Raw genomic sequence first — 19362 nt, forward strand, 5'->3', positions numbered from 1 at the left:
AATGTCCTAACATAATTATAAGTACTACTTTTACCTCAACCAGTAAAATCCAAAATCGTCAAAACTAGAATCAGTAGAGAGCATTTCCTCGGTATTTACCTACCGGAAGTGATTTTTTTCTCGATAATTATATAGGTAGTCGAGTACAGTTTAATGATAACAAAAAATCGTCGTCCTAACTCAATCAAAAATACCACGTTTACCTCAATAACCGAAGTCTAAAGTAGTTTAAGTTCTAATCATTAGAGTTTTTCAGGTGTATTTTATTTCCGACAGAAAGTGATTTTTCCCGATAATTATATACTTGTCTACAGTGTAATGATACAAAAAAATCGTCATTATAACTCATTCATAATATCTCAATCAGTGAAATTCAAAGTAGCCAAACTTCTAATTAGTAGAATTTTTCCGGTGCATTTTCCGACCGTTAGTTTGATCTGCACCCGAGCAACGCTCGAAAATTGCCCTCCTTTTCTAAAGGGTTTTCGGCCGTCAGTGGTCCAATGTCCCTAAAGGGATATTTCATTTTCTCCACATAATACAGTTGTGTCAATTATACGCTTGAGTGAAGCTCTGTTTTGTTCTTTTTCTTTCTTATCCAGTGAATCCAACATCACTTTGGTGCCTTCTACTCGGCCAGAATCGAACTTCGTAAAGTTTCTGTAGCTATACAAGAAAATTTGTGGTACTAGAGTTGCTGTGAGAGTTTAATTTGCCTATTACATCTTTCCACTTTCTATAAGGCGTGTTACTAAAGCTCCATATTTTTGGTATTTACCTTTTACCAGTCAATTCATTGGCAAATAACACACAAAACGTCCCCCGGATCCCCCGGTTTCGGACCTCCCCCCGAACGAAATTTCTGGCTACGCTACTGCCACCATGACAGTTCTTCTGAATAACATTTAAAAAACATAATTCGAGTTATAAAAAAATTGTTGAATACATTAAGGAGGAAGAAGGAAATTTGGAACAATTAGTTGAGTAAACAATACTATAACACTGTTTGAATATGGTTCAAGCATCTGATTATTTTCAGCCCATTCCACATCAGAACCAATAAGTAATTGCAGAAATGAAACGATATGGCATTCTAGCGATTGGAAGAGAGATTTTAATGTCAACTGTGGATAGCTGGATGTTACAGTTTAGGATATATGTTATGTCGCTGGTAAACAACAAGAAACACAGACAACCCAAACTGGTGCCATGAGACATTCCTGAACTGGCAATGAAACTCTCAGAATAGTTTTAAACAATTGACTAATCTGTTCTTTTTATGAGATTAGGGTAATAGGATTAAAATATAGTAAATTGTGCAGGTATTTTTAGCACTGTTGTTTCAAAAGCAAGGAGGAACTTGGGACTTGTGATATGAATCACCCTTTTTTAACAGCATAGTTATTTTTTATAGTCTTGGGGTGAAGTAGTCTTCAGAATACCATTGTTGTCCAAAATAGGAAAAGAGATTGCATAGATATAGTAATCTAGGGTTGTGCAGAGGACTTTCCTTTTGTGGATGAACCCTATCATGTCCAGCCACCATGACACGGTCCCTTCAAATTGATGTGTGCCAAGACACCAGTAAAAAATGTTTTAAAAAAATGGTCTGAGTACAGGCCTGATGGAACAACTCCTGCTTATTCAACAATACATACTGTGGTAGACATTGTTTTTCAGTAGAGTTCTACATGGTCACAATCTACTGGGGATAACTTTTGTTCTAAGAGATTTGGGGTATACATTTCACATGAGAAATCTGTTTGACAATCCTTATTTTGGAGTAGGTTTTTTGATAATTAGAAGTACTGGACACAAACACTTTAAATAATTTAGATTTTTTACAAAACAACTTTTGGGTGTCACATTCTTAAGGAGCACGAAATGTCATGTGGACTGCTGTGGCTGTATGAAATATTATTGCATTCAGCTTATTTCAATGAGCCTTATTTTGTAAGTGTCGCATGCTTATTTTTGGACACTTATTTTTATGAAGTTTAGCTGATTAGGAGTCATTGGCTACTGGGAGGATAAGTGAGGTGTAGGAGTAATGAAGCTCTCTTTTTGAAGGCGTAGTTAGGGCTGTCAAGCCCTCTCTATCACTCAACCTCAAATAAATGCAGAAAATTAACAATAATTTTGATAAAAGCACAGTAAAATTTTAACACGTCATAAAAAAATAAAATGATACATAATAAAATGTACACAAAATTACTGAATTCATATTAAAATAACTGATAAAATTAATAATATAATTTTTAATTAAGGATAAAAAATGCAATGTAACAATGCAAAAGAGAAGAGAAAACAACAGATACGGATTCAACTGCTCTAACACATTGTCTGAGCTCATACACGTTGTACATCTGATGTATAGATTAATAAATTACAACAATACTTTTTGTTGAATGCCATTGTTGTCCAAAATAGGAAAAGAGGTTGCATAGATATAGCAATCTAGGGTTGTGCAGAGGGCTTTCCTTTTGTGGATGGACCATATCATGTCCAGCCACCACGACACGGTCCCTTCAAATTGATGTGTGCCAAGAGACCAGTAAAAATGTTCAAAAAAACGGTCTGAGTACAGGCCTGATGGAATAACTCCTGCCAAACTGGGTTGATTATGAGCAGTTTGGGTACAGTACTCACAGATAAAACAAATGATAACTAAAGGAAAGTAAAAACTTAGATGTATAACATAAAATTACAGTAAAGGAAGATACCCAAATTAGGAAAACCAAAATAATGTTCAGTTAGTTTTAATTAATTTAATCACAAATTTGAAAGCATAATAATAAATTCAGTACTAACAATAATTTTTTACATGAACTATTTAACATTTTGTCAGGAGAACTACTGTACTGTTCATAAAAAAATACTTTGCTGTCAATCAATCATTGTTGATTCTGGGCAACCCTTTTGGCATAATGTGTATACAAAGAACGATGAGAGACATCTTCAGTTCCAATTACTTTAAAGGTTCCATCTGGTAGTAGTGCTGCTTTACTATAACAATAAACAAATCATATTTTGTTAGCTATGAGTAATATTTACAAATTAATATAATATATTAAGAAAATCAATAACATTTGGAATTATAATCCTAACTTTGTAAAATGTGTTTACAAATAATATATACAAGCATCAGAGTTGAATTTTACATTTTTATATTCAAAATACATACTTTTCTTCAGGCCTTCACTTTAAAATAACAAGTAATTTAAACTAATTAAAAAGTAACTGTAGAAAAGGGTGTGACTTCAAACATAACATACAAAATTATGTGCTTAAAAAGAAGAGTGTGATATTATAGTATTGTATAGATTGCCCAAGCTTCCTCAGAGATGAACAGTCCTAACACAACAATCCTGCAATGGCATGAATCTTCAACATGCAGCATATAAGGTTACAGTAGTTTATATCCCTGTGAATGAGTAGGTTGGTGGTTATGGCTCACTGACAGCGAATAACAAATTTACATAGTGACCTAAACTAAGGAACCTGTGTTTAGTATTTATAATATTGTTTTGAAGCTCATCATCAGTGAAGTAAGTGTAGACTGTGGCTGTGTTACTGGAAAGAAATGTATACTCAGTTTTGTTAAAAATATTGAATATCATGACAACTATTAACTTCATTCTCTATAAAATACTAATTTTTCTGATAACTTTTTAACATTTCTCTGATTAAATTTGAAGATAACTCATGTTTATATTTCATAGTTAGATATAAAGCAGATGTATTTTATTAATTAACTGATGTAACGGGACACTATGTTTGAGAATGACGACTAGCCTCTCAGAACTATAATGTTATAAATATCAGCTGGTGAAATATTGCAAATAACACATGTTACTGAATTAGTTTATAATGTTTCCGATAGGGAGCAATATTGAACAGGTGGTTAGGTTCACCCATAAAAAATTATAAAAGAAGTAAAACCACACCACAGTAGGTCTAAATCTGGGCCATTTTGAGCTGTAGTGGTAAAACTGGCATGATCTGGTGTGTGGACCATACAAGCTGTAGAGAAAGAGTATACGTCAGCGATGCCAACTTGACACTACACTTTACAGTGGCCCACACATAAGTTCCATTCGAGTTGTGAGATCCAACAGCAAGGCCCAAAGTCGACCACAAAAGGTTAAGAATGCCTCTCTATGTACAAACTCAGCTGTGTTGCTCAGAACTGGGAGTCAAGAAAGCAGAGTTACCGTAAGGGCCACTATCATCATGATCCTATTTATCTAAAAATGTGCACTATTCACCTTCACATGAACACAATATTTAGCATAGCAAAGTGAACAAAGGACAGAGCCGTGATACGCAGGACTTGTACACAAGATGAACCAACCAGATGTAGAATATTCGTTCTTGTTCTTGTATCCTGCAGATTTATGACGGTGGCTTTTGAAGGTCAGAGATCGATATAGGGTAACTCCCAGGTACTCAGGATGTTCATTATATTTCAGTGGAACACCGTCAATAGGATGTTTAGTATGCCAGTATATTATTTAAATTAAAACAGGCTATCTCTGTCTTACAGAGTTTAGATTCAGTTTCTAGGTTCTAAATACTCCTCATATTTACTGTTATTAATCCAATTAACTAATGAAAGTATTCTATGCGTTTATCAGTGGATAAGTATTTGATTTTACAACTCATAATGTTACTGAGTGTATCAGAAAGAATCACTATATTGATGATAAGAAGCTATGGTAACGTGACAAGGTCACTTTAACAACATCTTTTTGATGTAATGAAAAATGAAATGAAATGAAAGATTCTTTATTTATATAGGCAAAGTTAGGGCCGCATGGCCCTTTCTTACACTTAACTTGCGACAACGTAAAATTTAAAACATTAATTAAGTATTACCTCAAAAATAAAAAAAAAACAGTAGCAGTCGTGGGACTGCCGATAGAAGTGAAAACGGAACTATTAAGTTGAGAGTAATTAAAACTATATGCAAAAATTATATGAAATTTTTTATGTTTTATTTATTAGTTACATATGATGGGTTAAACAAATCATGAACAAAATATAAATACAAAGTGGTTGAAAAAATAATTAATATACAATTATCTTAACAATATCTTAGTAAAAAGTTCAATGCAATCATTATACTTGTTGTAATTGCTCAATATTAATAGTTAGTTAAACATAGAATACAAGTGAGTAAACACCGAGTGAACAACAGTGAGTTGAACACCGTTGTAAATAATACAGTTATTGCTACGGATAAAGTATATAATTGCAATAACAATTAAACCCACAATATTTTTAAAACTAATAAATTAGTTAAATTAACTTGGTTCTTTCGTAAAGGTATTTTTATTGCACAATAAACTAATTTATTGAGTTAATACGGTATCAGTGAGCCAATGCGCCAACTACAGTTCCGGCAGAAACGTTCACTCATCACTTCATACGCTACTACAGGCTAAACTAAACTTCCAATAAAAAAATGATAAATTACAAAAAAAAATATTCATCTATTTTCACACAACTTTCTCGCTGACAAATTTTGTCTGACCAAAAAATAAAAAAAATCCTCGCTTACTACTTTTTTCTTGTCATTGTAAACGCTATGTAAAATGTAAACAATAATCAAAATTATTTCGAAATTTTTTTAAATATTTAAAAATGTAACCAATAGATTGCCAATATTAAGAGCTTTAATTTGACGCATCTTACAGAATTGTACGACATTGGCTTCACTTTTAAATCGCGAGAGGAAGCCGTAAAGGTCACTGATTTTCGCAGTCTGTTTTCATACTCCGCCGGGACAGTTTTAACACAGCGAGACTGACTTTTTCATGCAGGTTAGTAGTCCGCGGCCAAGTCTACGGTTAAAAAACACAGCGAGACTGACTTTTTCATGCAGGTTAGTATCATTAGCATGTCGGTGACGCGAACCGAGGATTTTACCCTCTACCAAAACGCTCAACGCGCCTAAAGAAGTTTTCACTTCAAAAATTGTATTGATTTCAATTTTGTATTGATGTAGAAAGGGACAAACACTCACCTATTTTGAAATCTACAATTGCAACAACTAACTAAACTGGAAGTTTTAAAAACCATTTCCAACTAATGCTACTTATGATTAAAAGTATTGTGAGTTAAAAATTACATGTATGCTTAATCCTAGATCTGTGCTATGTTAAATGTTCAAAAATGGTTACCCCACTTTTAGCACTTTGCAAGCTTATCTTTTTAATCACCAACGTACAAGATTTATTCTAATTGTACATTGTTTTCTTTTCATTAAATTTAGATTAGGATTATATTAAATAAAATAATAAATATGAAATTTAAAAAAAGTTTAGCCAAAATTTTACATAAAAATTCTTTGTTCTAGCACTATTTTAGTATCATCATAAATGTTTTGAAAGAAATCCAAAATATACTAAAGTTGCACAATTTCAAAATAAATATAGAGATATAATCATTTTATTTTATTAACTACGAACATAATATTGCATCCAGGTGAGTAAAATCACAGTATGTTATGGTTATGAAATCTCATTTTTTAATTAGTACAAAAATAACCAGACTTTCTATTCAGAAAATTGATACTATTATGAAAAAACATCATCGACATGTCACATGTTGATGTGACAGATACATCACTATAATGGTACTATAACCATCGACACATGACTGACGATGTAATAGATCCAGGGTTAAAGAGAATTTATGTACAACTAAACAAAGTAAAAATAGACACTGCTTAGACATAGTAGACATGTGTTGATGCATGAATATAAAGAAATTACAAGCTTTAGTAAAATACTTGTATTATTCAGAAAACCACCACATTTCATTACTATTTTTCAACCTATTTATCCTTGTAAACATCTGATCAATTTATGTTAGGGAATAAATGTACACCACTTATTATTATTACCTAACGATTTATATAATGAAAATTTGTCATATTCAATATGGCTAAGATGTTGGTCTCTAAAGTGTTAATAATGCAATACATGACTCATAACATAAAGTAACCATAACTGTTCAACTTTCTCATGCCATCTTTCCTTTGAGAATGGCATATCTTAAATGATCTCTTTCCTATTTAGGATAATTACATTGTTTAGGTAAAATCCAAGTACTGCTGGTTTTTATAAAATCCACATTAAAAAAAGATTAGACGAAAGGTTAACAGGATATTTCCTAATATACAGTTTTTAGTATTGCAAAGAAGTATGTATGGCCAGTGGATAACAATACACACTCCAAAAAAAACAACCCACAAAAACCCACTTTATGGTGGATTTGATGGATTTTTTATTAACAAATCTTTCAAAATTTTATTATTAATATGTAACTTTAACAAAGAATAATACTTACTTGTTATATGCATTTGCAATACATATATCATGTTTTACATAGACTGAAGCACCTCCCTTTTTTACTTTACAGACTTTTGTACTGAAGTTTGCATACAGCCAACTCTGATGGCCCAACACCTCTAGTTTCAGATCAGTTGGATTATATTCCAATTTATAGACTTTCTCCATGGATCCAAGAGCCATCAAGTCGTTGATTCTGTTCAAAAATGTTTATAAATTACCATCAAATTAAATGCTTTAACTATCTGATGTATACAGAACATTGATATATTGAATGGTGCTACGACTATTTATGAAAAACAAACTAAATACATTTATCTGGATAGTATTTATTCTACAATTCCCAGACCCGGTAATCACCAGTATAACTGTTGTCGAAATAATAGATACTGATCCTAGTCCAATCTGTTTAGTAATGGCATCAAATCAAACACCAACATAATCAGTACAACTCTTAGATGGAGACAGGTTGGGCTAATTCATTATTAAATTGCTAGTGTCCCGTTTAAGTGCTATGTCCTGATATAAGTGATCGTAGCTAGTGTAAATTAATTACCTTACGGCATGTTGGAGTATGTTGGATTGAAAATAATTCATGAAGAATCAGACATTTTACTAGAGTACCTAATTAGAATTTTCTGCCTTTACGATCACTCTTTAATAATTTCATAGTTTGAAACTTCCATCATCTGTTAATTGTTTGTAAATAAACATGTTATGTTATCACACCAGAAACAAGTTAAATATGTATAATCTTTGTTTAAATTTGTGTTGACAATAAATGATTTGAAAGTGTCATCCTAGAAACGTAGTAGTTGAATATTTGTTTTTAAGATTAACTTTTGGATTTACCAGACTTAGTGAAAGTGACAGTAACAGAAGTTTATTTTATTTAAGATTTATATAATAATATTAATGCCAAAAACTATACTATTTGTGGAAAAATAACCAAAGAGTATTACTGCCTAAGACCCAAAAAACTCATGGGACTCAAAAAGGTTAGATTTAAAATTTTCTGAATATCCTAGAGTAGTACAGCAGTCTTAGCTGAGGAAGTTAGTTGCAACAGATCTATATTCGTTGGTGAGCAACAAAAGAAAGTACTGTTGCCAGTTCTTCTTTGACAGGGACACAGGAAGGCCCTACAATGTCAAATGATTCAAGAAACCGCTACCGCCTAGCACTGCAATTTAAACAAATAAAACCAGCACCTGTTCCCTGATAAACTTTCTCTTGTCCATTTGCTCCTAGAAGATCAATTACGGCTTATGACTATATTGGTTGATCTCTCTCTCTCTCTTTCATTAAGTGGTGGAAACAGTGAATAATGAAAAAAAATCCGTTATTAGCTAAAAATATCTTTCAGTAATATATTTATGTCATAGATTTTGGAATATAAATTATTAAAAAATAATAATAATAATTCTAAAGTATTCATTATTAATTTCATAAAATAACAAATTTGGATTCCAATAACTGAAATGAGATTATTTTTCAGAATCAGTTGGTCTTACCCTAGGTTTGCTTAACGTGTGTTTCCACTGGTGTAATATCTGGCCAGGCTAGGCTTGGTTGGGGTAAGTGTAATTTGGATTGTTTTTTTTTTAAAACAATATATACCTACATCAAATTATTGGACTTGTTATAAATATGTTGATTCTCTAGTAAGAAAGGGTAAAATATCTCTAGTTGATACAGGGATATTTGAAGTAGATCCCTATAAATATCTCCTTCCTTGTTGTATAACCATTGACTTCAAACTTTTGCATCTGATCTTTTACAGTACAGCCCTTCTCATTATATGCAGAATATTTTCCTGAAAAAGACATTACTCACACAGGGTGTTTCAAATGCTCCAGTGTAAGGAGAACATTAAAAATGTAATTTAACCATCCAAAATATCCAGTTTTATTACTCTTGAATTTGTTGTCACTAACCTTACATTTGCTCAGAAATAATTTATGTCAGAAGTGACACCTTGAACTTCAAACATTTTAGCAAAATGTATTTTAATCCTGAAATGCTGTTAGCTGAACCTACCATAAACTAATTATTGTAAAAGAGGTACAGGACCTGAAACTGAAAAAGAGGATAGAAATGGAAGAAAGACAGTAAATTGAAGAAGCTAAAAATAACCAAAATACAATTTAACCAATCATGTACCTGTAAACATAAGTATATGGTAAACATACTAAAATACCTTGCGTACTTAAATGAAATGACTGAGCGAATCCAGATAAAGTTTTTAAGGTTTTTATATTTAAAATCATTTGGAATGTATGTCAAGTTTTGGATTCTGTGCTACATACAATGATGCTGTGGCGTATGAAGTGTCAACTGTTTATCATCCTCAACCTCGTATTCTGTCACAGCCTGATGTAATTTTACAATATGCTGCAGATAATGCAGACAATAGTGTTTCCACAATTGACGGGCATAATACTATGCATATAATGGGTGTAATAAAAATAATTTCTCCAATTCTTTTGTAATTGTACAAAAGGTTTTGGTGGCAAATGTGGATGTAAATAAAGTGGATTGAGATGTTCTAAAGCTTGTGGACATTGTCATGGTCAGTCAGGCTTAAACGCAGAGTCCAAAGAAAATTCTGAAGATGTTGATTTAAATACAGCAATAAGTCCTCTCGATGTTTTATCAGCAACTTTTGATGAAGTTGAAATTGAGGATATCGACGAAGAATTAATATAAAACAAAATTATATACAACAAATTTATTTCCCTATTTTTCAATGTACAAATAAATAATTATTGAGCATAAAATAAAAAAAACTTTTATTACAGATCATAGATTATGCCTACAGGAGAAATCATGTAAAAAACGCGCCTTGCATTCTACCTCAAAGGTGGTGCGGAAACGAGTGCGTCATCATAATGTAGTCTTTATCATTGTATGTAATGCTTTCTCAGCACTCTAGCCTGAAAACGGTTGACTTTACAGAAAAATGCAAGAGACATTTTTTGTAGATAATCGTATGAGAAATAATTTCTATAATGGACTTTATTGACCTCCAAGCCATAGGTCACGAGATATACGTGAAAAACCTGATTTTCGTGACCTTTTGATCCTTATAACTTTTTTAGCCGGCACGATATCAATGTTGATTTTTCATATCTTCATTAAAACGCCATAATGAAGGTGTATACCAGAATTCAGCTCAGTAGGACTTTTCTGCAGATAAAACCTTAAATGACTGGACTAATTTGGGTTCTTATAAAATTTCATAAGGAAATTAAATTATTTAAAAGTTTTTTTTTACTTATGGGAAGTTCTTTTGAGTAAAATATCTCAGCTAAGCATAGCCCTAGCATTTATAATTATTTTGAACTAACTTCATCTCGTCTTATCTATTAATTCATGTTTTATTATATATGAATTCTTCCCTTCTACAATTCTCTGGCCTGTCTTAGTGCAGACCTTTTACACTGAGAATGTTCAGCCTGATCACAACAAGGGTAAAGAGACACTGTAAGGCTGTCTGATGTTTTAGCTGTCAATGAGCAAATTCCATTACATTCAACCATAAGACAACAACATCACACATATGCAGACATACATGCTGACTTTGGCATTGGTAACATGACAGAGTAAAGGATCTAAAAACTATATAAGATGCACCCATGCAGGATATACTTAACCCTTTGCACTCGAAAGGCCACCAGCACTGGCCACACCAAGGTTGTCAGCTCTTCTTAGTTTTGCCGTAGTTTGTCCTCGCAACTTGTATGGCCAGTACAGATGGCCGCACTACTTACTTATTTTAAATTAATCTTTCTAATATGAAGATAAACATACATTTGTGAAATTTAACTCTTTATTTTACAGATATTGTTAAAAAGATATGTAAATAAATTATTATAAATTAGGTATTTACCATTATGTTATACTCAGACATGAACTATTTTATATTTTTTCTGAGTCTTTACATTTTTTTACAGAATAAAAATTTTAAAAATACACACCTATGTGAAGTCGACTAGTTAGCACATGTCTTCTAGTAAAATTTTATAGGTTTTTATCACTTCAGTGCATAGGTCCACTACACGTCATTTGTTTTATTTGCACAGTTAATGTTTCGAAAAGAATTATAAACTAATTTAAAATTGACTACTTTACCTAAAAATTGCTTTAAAAAAACAGCTGCTCGATAGATTTCAGCACTCACCATTTATTATAAAACAAAGAGAATATTAGAAAATAACTGCTATGTTTAGTGGCCAGTGGTGCTGGCCTTACGAGCTATGGGCATATTATATTTAGGCCAGTAAAGCTGGACATACAAGCTGAGATAACATTATGACAAATATTAATCCATGCTTCCGATAAAATGGCAGCGGCCAGTAGAGCTGGCCATACAAGCTCCAAGAACAAATTATAAATACTGCCTTCAAGTGCATTGGGTTAAAACGTTAGCTGCCAACCCCGAAAAATACATTTTAGCGCTAAAGCGCCAAATTTTTAAAAGATAAATTGTTGTAACCTTTTGTTATTTTTCTCTTCTTTGGTTACTAATAAACATGATTTTATGATTTATGTATATTTATTACGTTTATAAAGCGTCGTGCACATTGGCCCGACAGAGCTTTTTACAAGGCGATATATCACATAAATCATTTGCCGTCGGGCCTATACGCCCGACGCCTGATTCAGGGATATTCCGTTTTGTTGATGTGCAGCCTGAATAATTCTTTTAGTTCTCTGTCTGCAATTGCATCAGCTTATTTCTAACCCGCCTTTTCCACATAGCTGAGTGCCAATTGACGTGTTTTGTTACTGGAATCCTACATTGTGTTTTTTTATAAGTAATGTTTCGATAGTTGTGTGCGTGTATACTATTGATCGGTAAAAATGAGTGGCGATAATCTTCTTACGGATGAAATCGAACGTATGATTGAGAATCCGTCTTCCCCGGGTGATTTGTTTGCCGAAATAAGTGATGATGACAGTGTGGAGTCAATGGTGGTTAGTGATATACCGGATGACACTGATAGCGACCTAGACTTTATTCCTGGTACTGATTCAGAATATTACTCTGATGACAATCAAGAATCAAACGTGGAACTTAATTCTACTGATGCTAATGGAACAGTTACAGATATCACAGGTACTTCTTTGATTTCTACAAACGCCAAGGACAATGATTTGGGCTGGGAAATGTTTGAGGGTAAGCAGAAAACGTTTCAGTTCACTCAGACATCAAAATTTAATTTTTGTTTACCGAACAACAGAAAACCAATAGATTTTTTTCGTCATTACTTGACAGATGAAGTAGTGGAACTTATGGTTGTAGAAACTAATCATAATGCAAATGAAGTAATTTCAAAGCTGCGACTAAGTCGTAAGAGTAGGCTAAAAGACTGGAAAAATACCAATCATAGGGAAATGAAACAATTTATTGGCCTTCTTTTATATATGGGTTTAGTAGGACTTCCAAGAATCAGTGATTATTGGTCAAAAAACCCTTTGTATAAATTCTCAGTTGCCCAAAAAATAATGAGTAGAAACAGGTTTCAGTTACTCTTACGTTTCTGGCATTTTAACGGTAATGAAAACCTCAAAAGAGATGGGCGAATTGGTAAAATAAAACCTCTGCTTCTAGCACTAAACAATTTATTCTTCACTTTGAAAGTAGCAGAGCAAGATTTAGTTATTGATGAAACTATGGTGCCGTTTCTTGGTAGACTAGGTTTCCGGCAATATATTCCCGGAAAGGCCCACAAGTATGGGATAAAAATATTCAAGCTGTGTGATAAAACGGGTTATACTTATGCAGTAAAAGTATACATGGGGAAAGGTACTGTAGAAGTGACAAAAGACAGATCTGTTGCGACTAAAGTGGTACTGGAACTCATGACAAACTTTTTAAATAAAGGCCACAATTTATATACGGACAACTACTATACATCAGTAGAATTGGCTGATGCTTTGTTGTCAAACAAAACACATCTTGCTGGTACTGTGAGAAAAAGTCGTAAAGGCCTACCAAAAAACCTTTTAAAACAAAAACTTAGTAAAGGTGAAATGGTTTGCTCCGAAAATAAAGATGGTGTAGTTGTTACCAAGTGGAAAGACAAAAGGGAGGTACACATGCTTTCCACATTCCATAGGCCAGAGTACGTCGTCCTTGACCAAAAAAAAGTTGGAGGGCCAAGTGTAATGAAGCCATTAGTCATCGTTGACTACAATAAGGCGAAGGTTGGGATAGACGTATCCGATCAAATGTCATCATATAACACTGCAGTACGGAAGACAATGCGTTGGTTCCACAAACTAGCTGAAGAACTTCTTCTTGGAACTGCAGTGGTAAATAGTTGGTTGGCCTACAATAATTTTCTTAACCACACTACATCTCATAATAAAAAAAACAAAACTTAGTCTCTATCACTAAGTTTAGAGAGGAATTGGCCTGTTCCTTGATGAACGTGCAGGAAGAGCCACGCATTCCAAATGTGACCACTACAGGGCACCACTACCTGACGTCATCTGCTTTTGTTGGTGGAGGAGTACAAAAACGCCGACAAAGAAAGGTGTGCAAGTTGTGCTACAAAAATGTATCAGAGGAAAAAGGACGTAAGGTAGCAAAAAATTTGACACAAGTAACTACGTTTTGCAGTGAATGTCCAGAAAAACCATTTTTGTGTGAAACATGCTTCAAAACTATACACAAATAGTATATCTGCATTCATCTTTTGTATAGGATAATTTTGTATTTACTTATTTTTCTTTACTTATAAGATTGAATTATTTGAATAGTAAGGAAAGCAAAAAACATGTAAATAAATAAGATACAACTTTTTATTTACTAAATTTACTTTTTGTGAAACTTATGAAATAAATCTCTTTTTACTGTAAAATAACAAATCATATATTTTATTCTTCCTGGTAGCAATAATAAGGCTAAAACCTTATTATTTTATATTCTAACACCGATAAAAATACCCGTCAGGCAATGTGGCCCGACAAAAATGTCCAATGTAGCAATCTCATTCATATCACTAATAACAAAAATAAACACAACAAACAACGTTCTGTTAGTAGCAGAACTCTTCATAGTTCAATCAGTTTCAGTTTGAGTCGTCAGGGTGCAGCACAAGCACGAAGGTAATCAAAATGGCGGGTACCATCATTGTTATGCTGTCGGGCCACTTTACCCGACGTGCAATCTCTTAAAGATGTAGAGCGTCGGTCCATTTGGCCCGACGTGGCAGCTAACGTGTTAAAACCAGAGCTTTCTGAAGATGGCTCTCTTCACTACATTAACTTTTTTGTATACACCTTAGAGAAGATAAGGGAAGATCATGACTTTTTCAAACAGGTCTTTTGGTCTGAAAAGGCAATCTTTTTATAGCAATGGTGAATGAAACCATTGTAATAAGTGATATTGGCCCTTTGAGAATCCACACTGGATGGTGCTGTATCTTTTCCTGCACAGTCACCAGACTTGAAAACCACACGGAATACTATCTGTGGGAAGGATTAAGAGCATTGATTATCTCACAAGACCAACGACTATAAAATAAATTATGGAGAGCATATGAGAAATGATAATGTCTATTTCTGAAGTAGAAACTCAGCCATTTGGTGCCCAAGTAAACTTTGTATTGGGTTTGAAGACTTTTAAAATGAGGTGTAAATAGTGATATAGGTTAGGTAAATACCCAGTTGAAAGATAAATTAGCTATTTAAGTACCGAAAACAATGGTATTTTTAGTTTTTAGCTTTATAACAGCTGGTCCAAAATAACCTGGCAGTTTTCAAAATGAAATAATGTTACACTAAATAATTCTTTAAATTGGTTAAGGTAGTAAAAGTATATACTTCATTATGACACTTTCATTTATGGAATATAACATCACGTAAATGATCACCACCAACATCCACATATTCTGAAATCTTTTCTGAAAATTTGCCATTACTCGGCTTACCATGGACATTGGTACTGCAGCATTCTCATTTTTTATGCAGTTCTTTAAATTGGCAATGGTGTGAGGTTTTGTAGTAAAAACTTAAGGTAGCCCCACAACTAAAAATCACAAGTAGTGAGATCCAGAGACCATGCAACATTGCCAAAATGAGATGTCCCGGGAACAGTCATTAGAGAGAACAGTCATAAGAGTCATTGAGACATCTGCCATGTGTGCAGTTACTCCATTATAATAACGATGTTCAAACACTTACATTCTTTTTGGTCATAGAATCATAGGAAATGTCTAATTTTAAAGATATAATTACAAGACATCCAAGCTGTTTTTTAGTTTTCGACATTTTTATCAGTGATTTATAAAAAGCACTAAAACTTTTTTTTACTTCATCATTAAAACATAAAAAAAGTATAAATTTCACAAGAAAAACTAAAAGACATATTAATTATAACGTTAAAATTGTACATTTTCCATAGTTACATATGGAGTAACATTACTTACAGGTATGGAGTAAATGTCAAGGTTTTTCACCAGAGTCGGCTCTTAAACCTATTATAGATCTAGTTCTATGCAGGAGAATGTATGGGTTTCCCCAATATGTATCTAAATATTTGCAAACCCTTACTTCTAAAGAGAATTTTTTACCTTTTGAGGTCAAACGGGCTGGAATTCCTATTTCCTAATCTTTTAATATACGAGTAAATAGTAAGTATCAATTCTAATTTTGTTAATTTTAATAACTTTATAGTGTTGCTCTAGAATCTGAAAAAGGAATAGCATGTATTATTTAAGTTTTTAAACTTACTATGAGAGGAGATTTTTAATTAAAATTCTAAAATACCCTTGTATTTATAAATATGGGGTATTTATTCTGATTCATAAATACCTGGGTATTTCACATCCCTGGAGCACAACCTAAATTTACACTTTATAATTTTTGGAACATTGTTTGGGCCATTTAACAGAGTTAAAAATGATTTCCTTGTGTTTTCAAGTTTGAAAATAAAAGTTTACAGTTACAACAAAAATGTTATTTCAATTTGTTTGGTTGATACAGGTAGTGGCTCATGTGGTCTAACACACCCTTTATAACATCATGTTTAATATTTTTATAAGATTGCTATGATGCCGCTTAAAGACAGTACATAGGAGGAGGTTTATGATACATTTTGTAAGAAGCTCAGGAGGAAATTTTGCTGAGTGTCACTGGGAGTACCAGTAGTTAATTACAATGTCATTCTAATATTGCAATTAACAGTGAACTTACAAAGTACTTCTATAAATAATAATATAATGAGTAATACTAATAATACTTACATAATACTTCCCATAGGTGTGAGAACAACTTCATAACCTCTAAGGTACATTATTTGATTTCCTTCACTGACCATTTCTCTAGCTGTTTCTCGGAAATCAGATCTCACTTTTTCACTGTTAAAACGTTCTTTGTTCTTTTTTAATATATTTTTGGAAAAGTTGTGATAAAAATCTCTGAAAATAAGGTGACAGTAAAAATTCTGCATGGGTTTTTGACTTAATACTCCAAAACATATAATTCATTTGTAGTATTGATAAAACAATTGATAAAAGTATACGTTTTTATATTTTATATCTTAATCCTGTATGTTTTAGCCCAGCTGATCACCCATTTCTCATAAGGAACAGGATAATATTCACTGTTCCCAGTATTACAGAATTTTTAATTTTTAAGTAATTTCAACATATCTTGATATTGTCATTCTTAAAATTAAAGCTACCAACGGATTTTGTTAATATAGCAAACTGTGGTAATGTTTGGTCATAGCTGATCTATTGCTTAAATGGATAATAACAACCACAAGTATTTGCTAAACTATATTTTACTTATGTACGTTTAGTATATTATTGTTTGTTTAAAAAGTTTTTACTATGACAAAATCAACATTTGAGGACTAATTTATTCTTTCTTCCTTATTTAGTTCTGAAAAATAAGTTTTGTTGGGAAAAAACATGGAAAACTAATAATTGTTGTACTTATTTGCAAGCTATATTATGGGGAGGTCCAACTTCTGTGTACACTGAGATTACATTTACTATTTTATTAATAAGAAAAAAAAATAGTAATTCGGAACAAAATCTATTTTGCATTGATTAAATGAAATTGCATAATTAACAGTTTACACAATGTGAATTTGATAGTTTTGAATATTATTTTGAAAATATGAGAGCATTTCCACCCCTTATTCATGAGGGTTATATTTTTAAAAAGCTAATTTTAATTAGTTGTCAGAGAATTTCCTAGTAGAATCAATTGTTCAATCCTGTTAAATGACAAGGGCCTCAGGACTTATCAGCAAGATTCTGGCTCCCCTAGTCTCCCGGTCACTATTGGTAGAAATCGTTAAAATTGATCCTACCATATACCTCTAAGATATTATATTGTTCATGTATTTTAACAACAAATTTTAAAATACAGATATAATAATAATATCCTTTCTTATATTAAGTTTGTGGGTATAAATTGTAGTTAAGGTCAAATGTCTGCTGATGATTTCGCACTTAGAAGACCCTCTGCATGGTATATTTTTTGATAATTAACAATTCAACTCAGGCCAACTGTATTGGATGCCCGACTTATCAGTGCCATTTCAGTATGCTTAAACCTCCTTATTAACATGTTCAAGTATGTTTAAATAATTTCTTTTACTTTTATACACAGCATGAATATACTAACAATTGAACATTGTAAGGAATCACTAACAATCCCCCTCACAAGTATTATTAACAAATCATTGAGTCAAGGTCAATTTCCATCAGCCCTAAAACTTGCAAAAGTTTACCCAAAACATAAAAAGGGGAGTAAAACCGAAGTTGGCAATTACAGGCCAATATCAATATTGCCAACTTTCTCTAAAATCTTAGAAAAAGTTGTCCTGAGAAGGCTTTTAGACCACTGTGAGAAGTTTAATTTATTAACTGAGAGACAACATGGTTTCATCAAGGGAAAATCAACCATGACCGCCCTGACCGATTTTGCTGACTACATAATTGACAACCTTGAGGAAGGAAAACATGTTACTAGTTTCTTCCTAGACTTGAGTAAAGCATTTGACTGCTTGAGCCATGATCTCATATTACACAAATTAGACAAATTAGGAATTAAGAGCACAGCCAAGATGTGGTTTAAAAGCTATCTTAAAGACCGAAAACAAATAGTAGAAATAAAACAAGCAACAAGTGGAATCACAGCAATAACTAGATCAAGACCTTTACCTATAAATCGAGGAGTGCCCCAGGGGTCTGTTTTGGGACCAGTATTATTTATACTGTTTACAAATGACATACCCGAACACCTGGACAAATTTTGTACAGTTTCAATGTACGCTGATGATACCACCTTGCTCTTGAGTGGACAAAAAGACAATCTAGATATCAGATCATTCACAGCCTTGAACATGGCTTATCAGTACTGCCACTCAAATGACTTGGTGGTAAATCCAGACAAAACTAGTCAAGTCGCATTTGGGAGAAGATGTGATGAAGTACCAACAATACCCGACGTGGAAAGAAACACCCAAGCTAAATATTTAGGAGTCATTGTTGATGAGGGATTTACCTGGTCACAGCATGTAGACAATCTTCTCTCCAAATTAAATTCCTCCCTTTATATGATCAAACGTACAAAATCTATAAGCGACATATCTACTGCGAAAATTGCCTACCATTCCTTGTTTGAAACTCACATCAGGTATGGCCTAATGATATGGGGAGGAACTTCTGCAAGTAATCTTCAGAAAGTTTTGATTCTACAAAAGAGGGCCGTAAGAACCTTAGCTGAGCTAGGCTACAGAGAAAGTTGTAGAGAAGCCTTCAAAACCCTGAAGATTATGCCAATAGTAAACCTCTACATAAAAGAAGTCATCTTGTATGCTGTTGGACAACCCCTGACGCAGAATAGACACCTACATGACTACAATACTAGACACGGTACTCGTTACCAACTACCAGTTCACCATCTCTCCCTATATGAAAAGAAACCCTCCTACATGGGCATGAAGCTGCACAACCTTCTACCTGAAGAATTG

General features: G+C 32.9%; 1 protein-coding gene across 11 annotated transcripts in view; it reads right to left on the reverse strand.

Moving 5' to 3' along the window:
- Nucleotides 1-2758: 2758 nt before the first annotated feature.
- Nucleotides 2759-19362, reverse strand: part of LOC124369373 — an 88313-nt gene continuing 71709 nt past the window's right edge. For all 11 annotated transcript variants that reach the window (XM_046827370.1, XM_046827364.1, XM_046827365.1 and 8 more), the window contains 3 exons: nt 16616-16789; nt 7357-7554; nt 2759-3006 (listed from right to left, as the gene is read on the reverse strand). In XM_046827370.1, the coding sequence (XP_046683326.1) occupies nt 2895-3006; nt 7357-7554; nt 16616-16789 (484 nt within the window). In that variant the 3' untranslated portion in view covers nt 2759-2894. The remainder of the gene's footprint in view (nt 3007-7356; nt 7555-16615; nt 16790-19362) is intronic.

Source organism: Homalodisca vitripennis, chromosome X (genome assembly GCF_021130785.1).
Source record: "Homalodisca vitripennis isolate AUS2020 chromosome X, UT_GWSS_2.1, whole genome shotgun sequence".
Taxonomy (NCBI): domain Eukaryota; kingdom Metazoa; phylum Arthropoda; class Insecta; order Hemiptera; family Cicadellidae; genus Homalodisca; species Homalodisca vitripennis.